General features: G+C 36.1%; 1 protein-coding gene across 2 annotated transcripts in view; it reads left to right on the top strand.

Moving 5' to 3' along the window:
* LOC120346425 (uncharacterized) overlaps window positions 1-21,826 on the top strand; it is a 200,558-nt gene that overhangs the window by 175,419 nt on the left and 3,313 nt on the right. The window contains exons 1-3 of one of the 2 annotated variants that reach the window (XM_039416157.2): window positions 6,448-6,571; window positions 7,647-7,807; window positions 8,951-9,712. In XM_039416157.2, the coding sequence (XP_039272091.2) occupies window positions 7,730-7,807; window positions 8,951-9,712 (840 nt within the window). In that variant the 5' untranslated portion in view covers window positions 6,448-6,571; window positions 7,647-7,729. Of the gene's footprint in view, window positions 1-6,447; window positions 6,572-7,646; window positions 7,808-8,950; window positions 9,713-21,826 lie in introns of those variants that run through there. The other variant, XM_078115547.1, reaches the window with a different exon arrangement.

Below are 21,826 nucleotides of genomic sequence, written 5' to 3' on the forward strand. Positions count from 1 at the left end.
ATCCATTAATTTTATTTTGACTCCTGCGTATAAAAATTTCCCTACAATTAGCATGTGGCCTATGGAAGTATAGCCTATTGCGGCTCATAAGTTCCAGTGGCCCATAAGGTCGCCCTGTAACTAGTATTTCTCCGCCCCTTTGAGAAGACATAACGTGAGCAGACGCGCGAATATAGATATACCCCCGTCTGTCTTATCCATGGCTACTCTTTTTGTAAACAAATTGCAACAAAGTGCCGTTCACATAAGCGATTATTAACATCACGATTTATCACTGTGTCCCCGGCTTTTATTATGAATATTAGCCACCTGTGACATCAATGAAAATGGTCAATTGTCCACTTCAAAGAAGGCTTATAGTGACCACCAACTCATTGTTCACGATCCAGTTCTGGGGGTTTTGTGTTTTTTAGTTTGGAAGTCAATCAGTAAACGATGGAGTAATAAGACACCTTATCGTAGCAGATTAAAAATGTTTCAAAATTGGAAATAATGTTTTGTTGTGTGTTATTTGTCAATTTGCAACTAAATTTGACATCACTTCAGATTTTCAGATAGTTCTATAAAATAGCTTTTAAAGTTGAACCATTTCTCTACAGAGATTGAATTTTTGTGTTGTACGAGTGTTTTTGTCTCTATCAAAACCAAAATCACTGTGTGAAATCTTTTTTATAGTAATACAGCCCAAGAGTAGTATGAATCTATCTCTATCTCCAAATTCATGAACTGATGCGTATAATACTTCAACAAATTATAATAAACAATACTTTAGTATAAAAATCGTTAACTTACATGAATGTATTATCATACTCTGAAATATCATTTATTAAATAACAGTAATGTCTGATTTGCCAAATGATTGAGCGGCTGTAGTGAAATTACTCCTTGCAAAAAAAATCTCAATCGCGAACTCTTGTTTATCATCAAATCAACTTGGTTCCAAAATCCTTTGCGAACCTTGGAAGTTATTTTTGTCAAGATCTCTTTTAGAGAATATCGCTGTATCTACTTGTTTGAAGAAGTATCTTTCCATTAAGCACGATTCAATGAACAAAAGCCTAAACGAGACTCGATATTACAAACTATTCAGAAGCCTATATAAACAGTTGTGTTCATTATTCTCCGATTAGGTAGAACTGACAAGGACCTCTGAAATAACACGGTTTCTCTATTCGCTTTTTTAACGCCCCACGCTTGAAGAAGTCTGGAGTATATATATTTTCTTTAGGCTTATTATAAGTTAACAAGACAGGACTCGTCTTTTATAACAAATACAACGTATGTACATTAAAAACAGCAATAAAATATCAATGATTTTCCTACGTAATTTGAAATCTATATAGGCGTACGGAACACAGAAGAACTATATTCCTATCCATTCTCTCTGCGTGTATTATAGGTTTTATTATATGAATCACCGCGAAAATTTAGTAAATTTGTCGATTTTTGATGTATTTTTTTAGTAGGATTGTCAAGGGTCATCATCGTTGATTATGTTTATTCTTTACGGTCTGACTGAAGCACGCTTCAAGATTTTCAAAACGTTCAACTTGAGTTGTGAAGAACAATTAATCCTCTATTTCTTGACTCCTTTTCCCTTGACTTACCCCCAAGACCGTGATAATTTCAGACTGCAAGAACGTTTTACACTCAATACGATTTTAATAGTAAGCTCCTCATCGCCAAAGCTAATTTTTGTCATATATTTTGGACTAGGGTATCCCGCAATACATTTTGAAAGAAATAAGGGAGACCTTTCTTAGTAGATGTATAAACAGGGTGCTAACAGTAAAATCTGCGCATCGCTTCAACTGATAAGTCAAATACCTACGCTTGGAATATAGTAGTTTTACTTCCTTTCTCAGGACAATAGCTAATTTTCATCGTGTACTTCTAACTGAGGGTTTTCAAACAATTTTTGGGAAGATTATTGAAGTTATTTAAAGCCCATCTCCAGTCGCGGTATATAAAGCTAGTGAAAGCGGTTAAACTTGGGCATTTCTTGAAATGATAAAGTTGAATATCTAAATTTAAAATTTGCGAAAAGACTTTATCAAATGCTATGGGTTACAAAGAATATATAAAAATTTCACATCAAAAATACCAACTTCTCGCCCACGGCTTCGTCCAGGTGTTCATTCGTTATTTGTTTTCTATTTCTGTTGTAAATTCCGCACAACAGGCGATATCTCATGTCCCAGTGGGTTTTGACAGTTTTGAAGTGGCCTCTCATCTCGTAGTCAACAACTACTCTGGAAGATCGGATTCTGAAACTCATTCCACTTATACATTTGAGTCATACTTTTAGTCTAGTAGATTCATGGCATCCCCATGTAATATAATTTTCGAATCTTAGTTTATTGGACACGAAATGTACATTAGGATCATTTGTTGTTGTTCTTGTTCGTATTTTCCTTCTTTTTGTCAAAAAAAAAATCGTTTTTCGCATTAACTGCTTTAAAATGTTTAGTGGTTAAAGATTGCATTTTTCGTTAGAAGGCTATAACTTGTTTCGATTTATTTCTCGATCAATTTATTTCAAAAATTTCAGTGGACTCAGTGGAATTCATTTTTAGTGCACGATGACGTCATATATCTATGAATAGATATAACGATTAGGTCTGAGCATTTTCGAATACCTGATGATTTCAGAATCGAATCGAATAATTTTTTCAAATCGAATCGAAAAATTGTATGTAACTTTCTTATTGTATTAGGTCCTTCATAGAATACATCGCTCAAGCAGATTGCTGAGCATTCACACACAAAAACACGTTTTCATCAATAACTCACTACAGAAAAGAATCATATGTCAGAATTGCGTTGAAAAAATACGGCCAGCTCTAATAACAATATTACCTATAGTAAGTTTGGTTTAGTTATCTGTTTAAATTTATTTATAGCCACGGCGTTATGTGCTTTCTGTTTTCCCCTTTTTAAGATGAATGAATTTACATTTTGGATATTTTCCTCCCTTTTTTATAACTAGTCTCAGTGTAATATTGAGCACGAAGCTATTTTCAATGGTCGATATTTTAATTGAAAATCACTGTTGGAGTCCCGCAATATACAATATGGTAATGTAAAAAAATTTGAATAAAACAAGGTCATACCCACCCCATCAGAATAAAAAGAGACTCCTCTAATCCACCGCTTCTCAGCCAGTGGGCCATTTTGATATTGGTCACAAACCTATAGCAAATTGCTATCGTTATTGATAAATTCACTCAAATTGGCTGTAGTAGTGAAGGATGGCGATGAAGTTTCTGTTACAGGGTTGCATTCATCATTCTAATATTTTTGAGGAAAGAATTTTGTAGATTTTGTCAATGGGTCACAGAGTTTTTGTGCAACGTAAATAAGCCATGAAATGTGAAAGGTTGAAATCCACTGCTCTAAGCCGAGTGGCGGTCAGGCTCTGGAATGATAAAATTATGTAGATTTAAGATGGTGCATTGCGCGTGAGTAAATGCCGATTGATGTGAGATTTGAAGCAGTTCAAATCGATATAATCAGGAAAACAGCTATCTATACAGTTATCTAAAGTCTAAATCGTGGAAAAAATTTATGGTGAATCTGCCGTGTTTTGTCTTTAAAAAAAACATATATATAAATATGACAGTAACTTTAACTTTCCAACCCTGAAAATTTTCGCGCATTTTAAATCAACTTATCAAATAAAAACATCTCGTTTAAAAATAAACGAAGATCGTTTTAAACTTTCCCTGTACTGTACTAATACCATGTTTAATGTTTGTAAGAAGTTCCTGAAAATTTTCAAGTACCATCTTAAAGGTATCGTTGGAGCAGCTGTGTTACGTAACAATCCTGTTTAAAGAATCCTAAACCAGAAATGCGTAAACGTTGCTGGGTAGGTTTTTCAAAGAAAATGGAGAAAGAACTCTGATATAATGTGATTGATCGGAGTAGCATATACTGAACTACCGCTCCTTTTTCTGTCTTTGTGTCGGTGTTAAGCTCCGAACATCAGTTCAATTACACATCAGATCATATTTCATAGTTTCTTGGAAGTGTGAAGTTTGTTTTACCAACAGTCGTGCACAACGTCGACCAAATATGCAACGCTTGTTGGTAATTACCGTAGGAAACATAGTTTGGACGTAAAAGTAGCTTGAGCCACGGAAAGAGATCTTACTATTTGTTACTAAATAAAATATTTCCGCAATTCCAACATGGCATGTTTTACCTATAGCTTGGGGCGCGCTCCAGATGTGTGTGTACCAATATGAAAGTAACTAATTTTGTTCGCCTACTTTACATCGAGTTGTGTAAAGGGACTGAAACCTATGGGCAGGGGGTATATTCACTTGACTAACGAAGACAGTCCCGAACTCGTTTTAGAACTAAAATGAGGAAAATCGTAATAAAATTACGCCCTAACCCTAACCTGGTACGCACACTACGGAGTACCAAACAAAATATTCGTAATTCCGACTCATCAGTAACGTGCCATGTTTTACCTATAGCTTAATATTTTGTTTTAATTTATATTAATACAAAACATTTACCGTAAAACAATATAAAATTTCGCTTTTATTTTGACAAAATATATGAAAGAACGGAACGTGGTTATAAGAAAAAATCTGATACCTCGAAAACAATGTAATATCCAAGTAAGGTCATAACCTTTTGGCAACGAGTTGTTCAATTTATCACATTCAACATAAAGTAATATTATATCGGAGACAAAGGCGTTCAGAACGTGTCCTCGTATTGTTAAAAGATATTACAATATGACGCTATGAATATCACGCTACGTAAACATTAAATATATTACGTGGCGGATCCAAATATTTGGAAGTCTTATAACAACCAATAGACTCGGATGAAGTAAATTAAATTCTCAGTTTATATTGGAGCGCTCCAGAAGTATGTATACCTATATGGAGGTAACTAATTTTGTTCGTCTGCCTTCTTTACATTAATTTATATAAAGGGACTGAAACCTATGGGCAGGGGGTATATTCACTTAGCTAACACAGACAGTCCTCGAACTCGTGATAGAACTGAAATAAGAAAAATAACAATCAAATTTAGGCCTAACCCTAACATGGTACACATATTACGAGAGTACCTGAATCGGTGCTACAGCGAGTTTCAACATTTAATTTCCAAAATATTCAGTTTCTATTTATTTCTAATGAGTGATTCAGCCGTCGTCTGGAGTCACATTTTCTCAAACAACGTTTCGTCTGACGTTGTTGTATGCATTTGGTAGTGTAATGCACGACATTTGCACTCATTATAACCGTTTTCTTTCCTACTACACCTTGGTGCATACCTATTTACTAACACAAATACAGAGAAAATGAACAGTCAGGTACATTTACATAGTTACATTTAACATGGTTTTCTATTGAAATTTGGCGTATCGCTAACGTTTTGAAGTATATTTCCACTTTCTGAATTTCTATGAATATTACTACATGAATATACTAACAAAGTTAGTAACATTAGTTACAAATATAAATGAGCAACAGCACTTTATAACAATCACAATTTCAGCTTACTTGGGACAGGATAGATATTTGTGAATCACTACTTTGCAAGAAAAAGACAAGGTCATCCGGCTGTCTGATTTAGAAAAACATTTTCAATTGTGAGAAATTTGTACTGATTCACAAGTGTATTTATACATACCGGTACATTTAAAATTCTGTATAAACCTGAAAACAATTTGGTTTACGAGATTCAAGATTACAATTAAATTATAAATCAGAAATGGACCAGGTAATGAAGAACAATTGCAAAGACTTTTTTGCATTTAGTTGGTTTCGTTTTTAATGATTGTCAAATATTTAGTAAAATATACACGTGCAGTATTCCACCGTTTACATGAACTTCATTCTGAGAGATGGTTTCATTTATTTAAATTAACGTGAATCATGTGAGCTCCCGAAATTTTCCGTTTTATTTATTTCGTTTCCCGCAAACTTTCGTTTCAAATCTGAGAATGATAAATTTGATGTTTGAATAATATGAAGGATCCTCTCAACGTACCTCATATTTCAGGACAATGACGCAGTTTTGGTTTTTTAAACTCCCCACGACAAATATTTTTACAGTAGGGACGGACAAAAGTACACTTTTAAAAAAATAAAAAAAATCATCGGAATTTTGGAGTAATCATTTGATGTTTGCATCATCAAGTCCCAGTGCTATCATATTTAAATTATAAATTTGCTTTAGTTACACGAGCTATTTAAATGAGAGGTAAAAATGATGAATTACCTTAAAATTCACGTTAATTTGTTTAAATTTCCACTCAACGTGCAATTCTATTGCGACGTCAGAGCTTCGGAGCACTTCACGCACTCCGTTTCTCTTGTTATTATCTTTTAAAAGTCTCACTCTTACTCTTTTCAGCCAATAAGATATCGCGTAGCCTTTGTTGATTGCTTTTATTTATATCGGTCGTTACGCGAGTCAGCTGGTCGAATAAAACTCCCTGACAAGAGGGACGGATCAGCCAGTCGCATAGCTCACCGATCGCCGCTACTTGGAATACATATCGCCGAACGGAAAGGATCGGGACAGCACTGACTAGCAGGTTTGTTGTATGCGGATTAATAGTTAATATTTTATAAAATAATTATTAGATATTTTGTCTTGAGTTTATTCGAGCATAGAGGCATGAAATTATAAAATTTTTCATGTTTAGCTCAGAGAGAAGAAAACCCGATAAGACGGTACATTGAGTACATTGAATACGACAGTCTTTGTTTTGGTTACCATTTCATGTTTGGGGAGGGAGTAGCTTAGCATTGGCTGTTCCGGTTACACAGACTTGGCGGTTGCGCGACTGAACCTTTGGGGTCGCTAATTATTTCTAAAACTTTCACCTAGATTTGCGGTAAAACAAAATTCAGCTTCGAAAATAGAAAATCCATATAATTTTGCGAACTTGGGTAGCTGTGGGCAAAGTCACCTTATTATACAAGTAATAAGTTGGTCTTCACAAAAAATTATTCACAATGTGGATTATTAAAGAACATTTATAATAGGTGGTATACAACGCTTTGATTGTTTCAAGCCTGTGTTTTTAGAGGGGTAAAAGGTTATGAACGACACTGCTATGTAATAACACACCAAGAATATATCAGTCAACGTAATATATTGTTCTATATTGAATAATATTAAAATAGTTCAGATAAGAGTAATAAAAACACTCGGAATTCATAGAATCGGCGCCATCTTCAAAGAATCTCGTCATTGACTCTTTCATATCAGCACGATGTCTTTATTACTTGGCTTTATGACGCTACAATGTTAACAAAACATATTTGTGATTTAACAATGACTCGTTGACCTGGAACCAACACGAGTTTATGTTTGAGTTCGGTGCTGCTGACTTGGTGTCTCTATTTTGTTTGGCCGGAGATTCAAGATTGTTTGAGTGATAAACGATGACGGTGCGTTAATTATGTATTTGATAGTAGATAAGCGATGTGCTGGTTTATTAAACTTAGTAGTAAATGCATAAGATAGCATCGGAAGTTCGCTTTATTTCGGATGAATAGACAGTCTATCTCACACGGTAGTCTCCGGAACAAATTTTTCACCAATGGTTTGTGAAAATAAGGACAAGTTGTAGTGTAAGCATTGTGGATTTAATTATTTTGCAGGTGCGCTACCAATCACCAACTGAAGATTAAATTTTTTTCACGTCCGTGGCAAAAATCTCCAGTTCAACATAATCTACAAAACAATGTCGTCATCGCGACTGACAACTTTGCAAGTTCACGAACGATTCAAACAAAACTACAACACTTTGTATTCAAAGATGGTAAGAAATACTTAATTTTTATTGTCGATATGGGTTCAATCAAGGATTCCCTTCGCCCAAGACTTCGCCCTAAAAAGGTTCTATTCTCTCAGACTTGAGCTACTTGGACTGCGATCGCCATAATTTGTGTCCTTTGGGTAATTCTATAAGCTGAATAAAATAGCAGACCAGTAAATATCACAATCCTTATGTCATGCCAACATGGTCGCCTCTCAAAATCGTGCCTTTTTTTAATTATCGAATTTCGCCGAGTTTTAAAATGAATTTCACTCTGTTGCATTTTTGAACTGAAAAAGCATTTATACAGATCATCATAACCTGTCGCGTCACTAAATAGTAAGTTCGCATATCGCAGAGGTCGGTATCCATGAAGTAGCTGTTTAAAAAATGGTTAGCCACAGCTGCTGACGGGTCTTCATTTTATTCTGCGTATAATCTTGATTTTTAAATTATTTTAAATCTATTTCTAGTCAACCAGTTCCTGGGTGTGAGAACATGTTGCTATTAATAATAAATAGTTATTCAAGGTAGAGAGTTACTGGAATATCCGCATTACAATCTTGTTTTACACGGGATGTTTCGTTTGAGTCATTCCTTATTTGAACTGCGGAGAGTTTTGTCATTCCAATGCGTATTTGCACAAGGTGTATTTGCGCAAAACCTGTCTTAGTATCTACCAAGCTTGTCTCGGGCATTATTTGAATAGTCTCACTGGCTTGGCCGTTTTGAGTACGTCCGAAAAATAATGATTAAAGTTTATACTAAAGTAAATGTCTTATATGACAAATGTTATTTTTGATCTGTCGGGTTACTATTCAATATTATGTTGAATTTTTACTGGAATCCTGCCTTGATGTATGTTAGAATGTGAATATGATAAAAGATGGCTATTGTTTGTATTTGTACATTTTTATAGAGCCCATTTATTGCAAATCATCTTTGAAATATCTTGAATTTCTTCAAGTTGGATTGGTAATGTAACAGAGAATCCCATATTATGTATTGTGCTCCAGTTTTTATATTCCATTCCCGCGGGTTTTGATTCTTACCCGTTGGCAAATAGGAATATATTTTAATACCTGTGATTCCTTGAAATATTTGTCATTGTTAGTTTCACGCCTAAAATTATTTACTTGATTTCAGATCCCGAAAGAAGATCTTTTTGACGACAGTTTGACGAACCTACAATGGCTTCAAAATCTAAACGTTAACATTGCCAACCCAGTGCCCCCAGTACCAATGGGAAACAGTCCAGATGGGACCAAGCGGGTCAACATGGCGTACCGTAAAATCAGGGGCGGAGACATTGGAATAAATAGATATAAACCAAGGACTGGCGATGTCGCTCAAGCGCATAACTTGGATTCGCCCGTCAAAGGCGATCCCGGTAGTCAAAGCATGGAAAGACAAAACGCTCAGAGATTGGAATCTCGTCTTCTAAATGGGAATAGTAAATCAAAATCTAAGAACAGTAAAAAGAATCCTTTGCCTCCGTTGATCCCACAAAGTCGGACCCCACTGCCTAGCCAGTATAGATCCCGTGTCGGGCCCCAACGTGACTCCCAAAAAGACTCTCTACCGCGTCTAAGCGGAAGCAACGACAGCTTAAAACTCAACACAAAACTTTGCGAGAACGCAATCACGTTAACTGCTTCACCGGAGTTAGCATTACTGTCCGACACCAGGAATCAGTACGTCTTATCCCCGCGCCAAATGGATCGAGATTTGCTGCCAGGACAAGTAGATTACAAAAACAATCCGTATGTCAAACCCCCTTTCTCACATTTAGCCTTGATCTGTATGGCTCTGCGACGAAATCGAGACAAGAAGATGACAGTCCAGAAGATATGCGAATGGATTAAAAATAACTTCATTTACTACAGATGTGTCGGACCAGATTGGCAGGTAAATTTTTATTTTGAGAGTTTCAAAAATCTCGCGTCACACTTTCACAAATTTTACTCAGAACCTTTCGTCTGAGAACTAAGTCATACTTCCTCAGACTAATGGTTTACGGTTTTTGACAGCTATCTCAGTCAGTGACTGACGAACCTATTTATAAGCACAAACCCCGAGTGACTCGCTTGGTGTACGAACCGACTATAAACTGCGAATGCGAATTTATGAGTATAAATAACCTCGAAGTGAAGTCTTGTGCTCGATGGAGAATGTATTTTAAATCAAATATAACCTAATAACCTTGGTGAAATAATTTCGAAGTTTCGATTATGGGTTAGTAATTGGGCTTTCCGTGGTTTGAAATAGTCTTAGACCCTATTTGAGCCCTATTTGAGTATTTGGTTTTACGATGTTCTAGTAAATACATCAATCAGTGCTTGATCTCCCAATGAAAATTTATTTGCAATGAAACCTTTTAGTTCAATTAAAACGTCGCACCGAAAACAACTAAAACTGGTTGTTGAGTTTCGGTCGAAACTAATAACTAACCGATAGCTTGAGTCGAAGAAACAGCGTCTTAGACTGGTATTCTCCAAGGGCAAAGTCGAAATTTTGATTTCGTTAGAACTGATTGAATGTCAGTCAGGATCCGGCCTAAATATTATTTTCTATACCAGAGGTGAGCAACAGTTTTGTCGGCGGGCCATATAACTAACTTCAGACATCTAGCTGGGCCACACAAAAAAATTAATTTTCCCATGTACACAACAAATTAAAAAATTCGAAACGAATTGGCACCGAGCAAAACGGCGAACAAAAACAGTCAGATTATGATATTAGCTTGGTGAGAAGTGTTGACAAGAGTCACACTAAATGGCTTGGCGAGTCGTGTGTGGCCCGCGGGACGCCTGTTCCACACCATGCTCCACCCTCGGCCCTGCATTCCCCCAATCATTTTGCGCGACAAGTTCATTTGGAGTAGCATGTTCTTTCATACAACAGAGGATATATCCTTGGTTATGTGATATATTTAAAACTTATTGCAAACGGTCACGGGATTTAATGGGTCGTTCAAACGAGACGCCATAATCGGTAAAACGAGTGAGTGTTGTTCTCTACCACGTATACTCTTATTACATAACTTCATCCCCACAACGTAAATTGTAGAAGCATATCAGTTAACGTGCTACTTGATGCTGATCAAATCAACGTCACTACTTCTATAGACAAATAAATATAGAGTTGAATTTCAGTAAATTTACGCGGTGACCAAACCTCGCCTTTCTTTGTGCATTAATTAATTCGCAATTGAGTGGCGACCTTCACTTAGATATATATACTCAAAAAGCTCATTACCGTGTAAGTGGGGGTGGGGTCCCAACTTTCTAATATTTATTCTTAACAATGTCGCCTTTGGGCAACAAAAGTTGGACACGTTCCAACTTTATCGCCGGGGACGTTGAAACACTTCGTTACGGTTTTCATAAATTTTGTTGTTCTGCATGTCTTTTCGTACATGTAGTCCTATTTAGTAGACGCTAAATCTAAATTTAGATGGGATGGGACGGGACAGGCATAAATTGCTATAGGATGGAACAGAAAAATGTGTTCCATGAACAAGCCTGACTCAATTTTGGTATGAAGTCAGTTTTCAATATTTCCTAACCAGGTTTGTTTTATTTTATTCTGTGTTTATCAATTTTTAGTAATATATTTTTACACATGTAGGGGACAACAAACTATATGTGTTATCGATAAATTCCCGTTGTGATCAAAAACCTATTTTAGACTTATGTATATATATCCTGGTCGTTTCGTGGTAGAGAATCTCACGGGTTATTGTTTAATGAACAGACTCAGATGGCGTAATATAATCCTACTTTGCTCAATTTGCAAACTTTTCAACGTGTTGATAAGTTTTGAAGTAGGTGCTTGCAATTTTCTCTTCGTGGGTGATTATGTTCGATACCTGCTGGGCGTCGTCTGACTTTCTTATTGTATTAGCATTTGAAAAGCCTTAGTTCGCTAAATATTTGTGATGTAATAATTCAATCGTATAATCATAATTGTTTATCAGATGCCACAACAATAAATTTGCCTACAGGTGAGCGGGTCACGCGCTGTGTCAAATTAAGGACAGAAAATCAGCGTGCAGTATGCGTGATAAAATATACGTACACAGTCTTTGCTCGTACACCACAAAACAAAGAGTCAAGGCGTTATTATTTTATTAGATGTTTGCAAAGCTGATATTGTGTCGATTTTTTTCGAAGACGCAATGTCACATTAAATCATCATTGAATCATCATAGTCTTGATTCGATTTATTTTAAAAATGCTATCCATCTGGTCGATACTTGAACTATAAAATTAAAATAATGGTTCTAAAAAGGACTTTGCACAATGAATGAATGCTGAATTTGTGGTAAATTGGCGCTTTAATATTTCGATAAACGGCTTTATCGTAAAACATAAAAGGCTCTTTGTTCAATATACGATTTCAGGAAGCTGATTTAATTCATTATTAACCTTTAATGAAAACTCAAAATTATAGTTGTTCGAATCTGATCACAACTTAATTCTCAATAACTAAATATAAGACATACATGTTCGAATATTATTTCCTTAATAAGCATAAAAATCTCGCCTAGCCCACTCGAATGCTTAAGTACGGTAAAATTAAAAGGTAAACACGAAACGCGTCTGTGTAAATCACCACACGCTCTACAAACACAGGGCTCAACAGACTGTACAGTAGTTTTAAAAAAACTGTAAATTCGAGCTGTATTTTACAGTAATCGCGATCATAGAAGTTCAGGTTGTATCAAAATTTGTTCATTTTACTCGGCTTGGTTTGGTTATTGTATGATAGACGTCTTGAAGATGCGACTTCATTCCCTATAGTACTATGCGAATTGCTATATGTATACGAAATTAGCAAATTACATACTCACTGCACAATTGCGATACTAAAATTTTAATTTGTATCAAAATTTGTCCATTTTTCTCGGCTTGGTTTGATTATTGTATGATAGACGTCTTAGAATGTGCGATATTATTCCTTATACTATGCGAATTGCTGTATACGATTTTAGCAAATTACATACTTACTGCACAATTGCGATACTAAAATTTTAATTTGTATCAAAATTTGTCCATTTTTCTCGGCTTGGTTTGATTATAGTTTGATAGACGTCTTGAAAGTGCGACTTTATTCCTTATACTATGCAAATTGCTATATACGACTTTATATGCTTATTATATTTAATTATGTTATGCTCACTGGTTTACCTGACCGATTAACTTTGATTGTTCAAGTGGTCATTGCCACCGTCATCGTCTACGATCGATCGCTCCGCGTTGCCAAATATCTTGTAATTCTGCTTGGTTGGCTTGGTTATTTGCTTTAGCTGTATAGGTTTATTTGTCTCACGCCAACTGGTCCACGGTGACACTGCGCTTTAACTCATGTCTGGTGATTCTACAGTTTTTAACATTTCTGTTTTCGTTCACGTTTGAGTGAATTTTTGAAACGGTTGCTCGTGATTTTGGTCTCATCAACTAAGGTTGATTGAACTGCTGATTGACCAATAATATTTAAATCGTTTAAAATTGAATTTTGAAAATTTGATGCGAATTACTTCGAAATCAGACGTAACTTTACGTCTTTAGCAGAAGAATTCAAATCATCTCTGTATGATTAAACACCAAACAATTGTCAGCAAAACTACGCCAACCAGATTACTAAAATCAATTATAATTTGTGGACAAACAGGTTTTTCATCTTTTGGTCATTATTTTGGACAGCATCGTTTGTATTTTCTTTTTTTGCGCGTGGAATTTGCGTTGCAATCTTTTCATATTTACAAAGCAATTTGTATGGACAGGGGTGTGACGGGTAATATGGACGCAAATAATCCAATGATTCCATCGATTATGGTCGCTTTTTTATGTTGACAGCTGCAATTAATATTATAGCCTCGTCAAATAGATTTTGTTTAACAGGAACTCTGGATAAATATTGTTTATTCTGTAAGATCCGCTATCGGGGTTGACATCGTTTTCATGAAATTAACTGGTTACGTGAACCATTTAAGGAAACATGTTTGTTAATTCTGTATTTTTTATTTGTTTGACAACGTCATCTTGATTGACAATGGCTCTTCTTTCTAAAATTGGTGGAAAGCTTTTGAGAGTTGCAGTCCGTATTAATCACACTCGGAGACATAGATATTTCCGAGTGCCATCCCAACGTTTATAATGGGCACCCAGGATTGTTTTATTGTTGTTTTTTGTGCTATTTTTCTTGCCAAATTCAACAAATCAACATTCTTGGTTAAGAAGACCTGCTTTAAACACAAAACAAATGTTGACAAGTGAGATATATTTTATTTATTTCAAGTTTTCCACAAATAGCTTTCACCAAATAAATTGTTTGTGCACATTCGGAGAAAATTTAATCCATCATGTGGTGCTGTTACATGTGTGGAAACGCAAAACGAAAATTGGTGTTCCACTACTAAATGAAAAACCGTGGTAACATTATAAATATGCCAATTTCGCCATCAACACAATAACCACATTCATCGTCTAACAATTTCAATAACCTTTGTGTGAGGTTGATATATAGTCAATGTTATCGGTTTTAACACCAGACATCGTCACCCCACACGTTGATTAATCAATAAGTATTTGGCTTTCTACTATGCCGACGTTAGGAAAAATAACGCGGGCCGAGTATAAACCCATTTCACGAAGATTCGTCGCATATTTTACAATTTTATGAATGAACGAGTTCATACTTATGACGTTAACAATGATAAAAAAAATTATTTAAGTAACCTCGCATTTGTCCTCATATATTTTATTTCGTCTCGTCAAATTCATTTTAATCTATGAATTCGGAATGGCAACTCATTCTCGAAGGGGCTGATGGACACGTGTAAAAATAATAGTTATGAATATAAAGTTAACAAAGTTCATGTATTTTGTTGTTTTGCATGTCTCTTCGTACATGTAGTCCTGTGTAGTAGACGATAAACCTAAATTAACAATTTTTATTGAATTTTATTCCAATTGATTTCACATGGGATGGGATGGGACAAGCATAATTGCTATGGGATGGTATGGGACAGAAAAATATGTCCCAATGACAAGCCTGATATATACCCCCTGCCCATGGCTCTCAGTCCCTTTACACAACTTGATGTAAAGTAGGCGAACAAAATTAGTTACCTTTATATTGGTACATACACTGCTGGAGCGCCGAAAAATTTACAACTTGAAACACCGGACTAACATGTTAAATGCCCCAACAACTCCAATTTTAGTAATTTTACGGTTCATGGGATTTTTGGTATGAAACTTTAGCTAAAATTTTTCCAATTAGAGGTGTTCCCATCATATTTCAAGTCATCAGTAAAACATCCCTGGTGACGTTTTTTTAAATAATATTTTTTCGTTATTTGAAACCCGAAGCTGACCTGAATGTAGAAAAATTAAATCAAATAATTATTGTATCCTCCGGACAAAAGGAAACACTTAGATCCACAATAAAAATAAAAAGATCTCTTCATGGTTTTCAACCTGTACGAACACGGTCATGACACGAATACCCAAGCCTTGCTATTAATTCTCTATCAATGGGCCATGTTCATTCTATATCAGATTCAACAAATATTTTTTGACTGCGTAGGGCAATGAAGAAATACAAATTTAATTAACTCGTAGACACACAATTCTTTTTGTGAGACGACCTTGCATAGTCTTTACTCAACAAACTTTTTATTTGCCGTTTGCCGGCCTAACCTCAAAACCGTATGACGCAATCTAATTCTCCCAAATTTTTCGCAAATTTGATTTTCCGAAAACAATGTTCCAACAATCATCGCAACTAGACGTGTATGTCTGGATACGCATCATGTTTGCTTGCCGACATGGGCGCTTTCTATTGTTTGCGACAAATGGGTTTGAAACGCAACTTGGGCATGGCCCCCCGCGACAAATCGAGACACTCTTGACTAAGCCTAAATATTGCAACTCATATATAACTATCTGTGACGGTGTTTCGGGGTCTGATCAACTGCAAACTCGGAACCAAGGTTTTATTCTCCCTATTACTATGATAGGGAATTTGGACAATTGAAATGGGACATTTTAAAAATCCTTTTTGTAAAGTCGTATCGTGAAATTTGTTAGCCAGATTAGCTGCTCAAGTTTTACTTAGCAGTATCGACAACATGACCCATCATACGCGAATTGCCCCTTGTTTAAATATATCCCCTCGAGGTACTTTAGCAAAACGTTATAGAGTACCGCAGACTTGAATAGGGATATAAATATGCACGTATCGGACACACGTTATAAACAAGTAAGTTTGTATTCGTTCCAGTTCAGAAGGGTCGTTTACGGAAAGTTTTAGTCAGGTTCCTCTTTAGGCCTCTTTAGCATCCTTGATTTCTTATAGCAAATATTTTGAGCTACCTCAAAATGTTGGTTATTTTACCTAATTTTTCATATTGCGATTGCGAGTTATTGGCCTTAGACCTGCCGCACGGAATTGTGTGTATTCCACGTCACGAATTTCATTTTATTACAAAACTTTGTTAATCTTTAAATTTGTTTTAAAGGGAGCGTACCTCGAACCCTAAAGAGAGGCTTGGCGTTTATATGTGCGGACAATAAAGGACGATCTATTGTGTTCCTTTAAACGTAGGCTTCGGGCGGAAATAAGTTGTAAAGGCGCCGATTTTGTTAACTCAGGGGTTGGGCTCCACTTTCGCGTGTATTTTCAAACTTAATATCACATTTAATTGTGTGCTTTAACAATTAAAAGTCGCCGCAAATAAAACGGAAACTCAACTAACCCATGCTGGAAAACTTATGCTTTGAAAAAAAAATTGAAAATTGCCACGCAATGGCCGGCCGTAGCACCACTGCGCGTTTTTCTATTTTGTGCTAATAATGTACTGTAGTGGTGTCCATGATATCGTGTCGCGAAAGCACGTGGAAATTATATACACCACAGGCATACGACTGACAACTTATAACTTTTTTTGAAACCCGCCAAACCACGTATAGCTATCGAACTGACTTAGAATGAGGGGGAATGGAACAATTTTGGCGCTCCAGTAATTTGTTTACTAATATGGAGGTAACTAATTTTGTTCGCTTACTTTGCATCAAGTTGTGTAAAAGGACGGAAACCTACGAGCAGAGGGTATATTCACTTGGCTAACACAGACAGTCGTAATATAACGAAAATAAGAAAAATCGGAATAAAACTATGACCTAACCCTAACCTGGTACACATACTACAGTGTGTACCCAATTTTGCACATACGTGGTTCCTATCTGTTTGAGCGTGCTTGTAGTTTTGTTTCAAGCAAACGTAGATTTATGAGTTTGTTGATATAGGTTCGAATTACGATCATAAGAGCCCCCTACTCACCGATGAGTGAGGTGGCACGTGCAAACTAATGCCACGCAATGTGTTGAAGTGATGCCATCAAATATTCAACCACACGCCGACAATAACAGTTTGACAAATGCTAACACATTTCAAGTCAGTACGGCCAGGGAAATAAAATTCCACTCTTTGGTATTAAATCGTATACTCTGTAGGTGTCCGGGCGAACCGAAGAAGGACAACTAGATATAATATGTCACAAGGAATGCGATAATACAACTCGAATAGGATGACGGTATCGTATGCCACGCCGTCTTTTGTTCTGATCCGAGATTCTACAAGCGTCACTTTTGTTATAGTTCCTTAAGGCGGTACAAAATACGGGCATTGTTTGAATAAAAAATTTTTTTTTAACCCTTTTCAATCTTTGACAGATAATTTTATAGTTTCACGATTGTGAATTGTGAAAAGGAAAACCTCACTCGCTTAGTGTCCTTAAAGATGGCATTCGGGTCATGAAACAATTATTATATAATTATAATTATTTTTGCTATCGTAATTTTCATCATGAGAGCACTTCTCTAATTACTTCAAAACGTGTTCCATTTGTGACTTAAGTTCGGCTAAAATAAATGCTATATAGAACCTCGGAAATTTACTTGTTTTGAAGTCACATTTATCTCCTATGGCAGGGATGCGCAACCCGCGGCCCGCGGGCCAAATGCGGCCCACATGAAAAAATCGTGCAGCCCGCGGATAAGTGCCAATTTTGAATGGTGTACATATTTTGAAGTTATGCGGACTTACTGTTACTCAATTATAAGTCGAAACGATTAAATATTTAGAACGAAGTTTTTGCTAACCCGAATCGAAAGAAATGCAATGTATTTTATACGTTTAATATCATTTTATAATATCTCCAAACGTGGCTTTGCGCAGGAAGCGCCCTCAGAAGCTAATTCGGTGTAGCTTACGCGCAATGGTTAAAATCTAAATCCGGATCTTCGGAATATGGTGATATCGGATTACTATTGTGTTCTTTAGCTCCGATTTGCTCCGTCCTGACACAAAATAGAGTTTTGCTTGGGGCTGGATTGCGTACGTATACAAAAAGGACAACTACTCGGAACAATAGACAAATCGGAAATATGTCACCGCGAATAACAATACTCCATTGTTAAGCCAGGACAAAAACGCTTGTCGCAGATCCTGTTAAAAATCAATTGTGTGCTTAAGTTGGCCGAAATTGGGGCATGGTTTCATCGCGCTTGGTAGATGTATTGTACCCCATTTGGCGTTTGATTAAGTGTGGCTGCTACGGCGTTTCTGTTAATGGAAAAATTGTCAAGTACCCTCGAAGCGTGAACGAGTTTTAACTGACTTTTGTCCATCTCGATCAGACTCGTCTAAAACAAACAAAAGAATGCGTGAATTTAAAATATTTATTATCGCGACCAATCGCGTTCTTTATTTTCAAATTGGAGTGTTTTAAAGGGCTAATGTCGCTGACACGCTTGGTTGCTTTGAATGACCTTTGACACGTAACAGGTACTGACGCATCAGAACCCGGGAGTCGTAATAGAAATTTGAAATGTACTCGCTTGAAATTCAGAATTTGATAAACCAACATCAAAAATTAATTTGTAAAATGTTTTTCAAGAGATTTACAACATATATATGATTACTTATACAAGTAAACAAGAGTGCAATGCTAGAATATGTGGACATTAACGTCGAATGTCAAAAGTTTTTCCATTAATTAAGATAAAACAGCAAAATTTTTGGTAAAATATTGTGCAAATTAGGTGTGGCTTTAAAAAAAATTAGCTTTCTATCGACTGCGTCCATCTTCGAGTACTGGAATTTGAAATCGATTGGGTCATCTGTATTGAAGTAAAGTATTTCTTCACAACAATAACAACATCAACCATCCCCAACAACAACATCAGATAAGCAAAGCGGTGTCGACTTTGTGTCTAATAAGAGTAATCAATTTTGGTTCTTTCCTGAATATTATGAATAACAGCCATTCATGCACTAAGCCTTTGAAACTAGTCGATGGCGACTCAAATTTTTTTCAGAACAACCGCGCTGATTATGGGTTGCGTCTCTAACAGCCTGACATAAAACATTCCGTGTGTGTTTCAGGAAACCAGCTTAGGACAGAACATTAATTCATCAATGACGATGACACTCACGCAAAAAAATACTTAAATTTTAAAATATCGTAATATTGTAAACTGCTTGTCTGAGGAGGTCTGATTTTGATCAGACGAAACGTTACAGAAATACATTTGTGTTAGTGTGCAACAGGACTTGAATTGCATATTACGGTATTCTTATTCCTGCTACAGCATCCTTGCATTATACGCATACGGATCCACTAGCGTAAAGGCATCGAGGAGGGATTGAGAATTAGTGTCTCGCAACCTGTACTGATAGATATATTCGTATGTTGCGTTCATTCACATCGTAACGTTCCTACCTAATCTTAACCGTCCTGTGGGCCCCATCTCGCCAGGTGGTGACAATTGTAATTTATTATTGTCTGGGTCTTATAGTATTAGCGACTAGACATTGATAATCCCCGTGACTAATGGTTAGTGACGGCTTGTATTTGTCGAATGGAAAATGCCAAACTAATAAATGTTTTTGTACCAGAGTTAACCGTTATAAATTATGTAGAACAAATTGAAAATTAAGGTTGTTAATTAAATGCGCTTCATCATGCTTACGTATAACACAATATGTATTTTTCCTCAACTATCAATAGAGGTCACGCTCGACTAACTCTCAATCCTTCCTAAATGCCTTATATTACCTGTATATTACAAGGATGCTGTAGCATGAATAAAAATTACATACTAGGCATTTCAAGAGTCCCGCTGCATACTAACACAAATGTATTTTCTAACGTTTCGTCTGGCCAAAATCAGACTTCCTCAGACAAGCAGTTTACAACCATGTCTTTTTGTTACTCGTATTCTCAATCGTGAATGGCCATGAATATCATTCCTGTGAATTTAATTAGATAGTTGGCCCGGCAATGTCCGCATCTTAAACTCTAGTTCCTAGTTTTTTTTTTTAAATGTTCAAAGTATAGTAACGAGCACAGGAGAATTAAAAGAACGGGCAATCAGGGAAATGCCAAGAGATATGTGAACCCGCTCAGAATTAAAGGAGACTCATATCTGATCAAAGTTATGAGTAACCTCTAAAATGCCAATAGACGTTGCCACAAAACGAACATCTTACTTGGCTCCTTTTTTTTAATTATAAAATCCTTCACAAAATTTAAAGTAATACCTTTTTTTTTATAAAATCATTACGGGAGTTTCTGCCACTTTCGAATTATCTTTTGCGACCTTGCTTTTGCGGAAGTCTCTAATTAAGAGAAAATGGAATGGGGGATATGTTGAAATCGTTTAAGAGTTCCGATTGTAAAATTCTGAAATCTTTATCAGTGTTTGCATTTGTCATCGTAATCGGTTTTTAAAACACAGAGCATTGTTTGTTTTGTCGCCTTATTACGTGAGCACAGCATGTTACGTCCTTGTAATGACGCACGGGACAAGACTATGAACGATATATTATAGATAAGACCAAACGGCACCTCTTGCTACTGTTTCATGACTAGAAGATTTTTTCCAAGTCAAAGTTGCTGTGCATGCAACGTTTGTGTAGTCACGACCCAATGACCCGTCATGATTACGAAGTGATTATGATGCATTTTTGATATGGAACTAGAATATATGTGATAGCGCTATCGCGAGTTTCTCATGCACCCCTAGGTCATAACTATGCCCTGTATGGTTCTATGTACATTGTGTTATGACCGTTTCAGTTACAACGGATATCGGCCGGAATATTGAGTTTTCGATATTTTTCAATTCATTTCACAGAAAAAAGCTCGTATTACTTGGTAATTCAATTCAAAAATCGGACCTCCTGAAGTATGCGCACCAATATGTCGTACAACCTGAACTCAGGTTGTATACAAGGTTAGGGTTCAGGTTGTGCGACATCTTGGTGCGCATACTTCAGGAGTACCCAAAAATCTTTAATTTCTAGTTTTTAGTAACACTTCGCAATTTTTGTTAGTAGTCTAGGACGCTTTGCGCAAAAGCTGTGGGACATATTCTTCCTAGAATACCGGCATTCTGTTTCTTTTTGGTCACACTGTATTTTATTTTATACTGGGCAAATTCCAATATACTAGAATAATTTTGTTCCGACATTCCGAGGCTTATCTTGTCTGTCCTCTAAAACGCGTATTTCTCCTCCGCGTAGGCGGTAAACGCCGCGTCTTTTGTGTGTTACCGAACAATAAGTTTGAATCAACAATAGCCTTCGCCAATTTCGTTTATTACCAAACAAAAAGCGCGTTGTTCAAAATTTCGTTAATATAATAGGGATTTACTGTTAAACAAATAGTTATCTTTGCGAAGAGAAATGACCATACTGTTCTATATACGGCCCAAGCTAAATCAATTAATACTAGTCCTTCGTATGGAAAGTTTTAATAAATAATATAACTCAATAAATACCTTGAAATTTTGGTAATTTTGCTTTGTATTTTCACCAACGCGAAATTCCTACATCGTAATAAAGCCGGCGGATTGATTCAGAAACCGGTGCAATAAATAACATTTGAAAATATTTTGATGCTCGAAATCTAGATAACAGACTCACAGATTCGTAACGACCCGTTAT

Source organism: Styela clava, chromosome 8, assembly GCF_964204865.1.
Source record: "Styela clava chromosome 8, kaStyClav1.hap1.2, whole genome shotgun sequence".
Lineage (NCBI taxonomy): Eukaryota > Metazoa > Chordata > Ascidiacea > Stolidobranchia > Styelidae > Styela > Styela clava.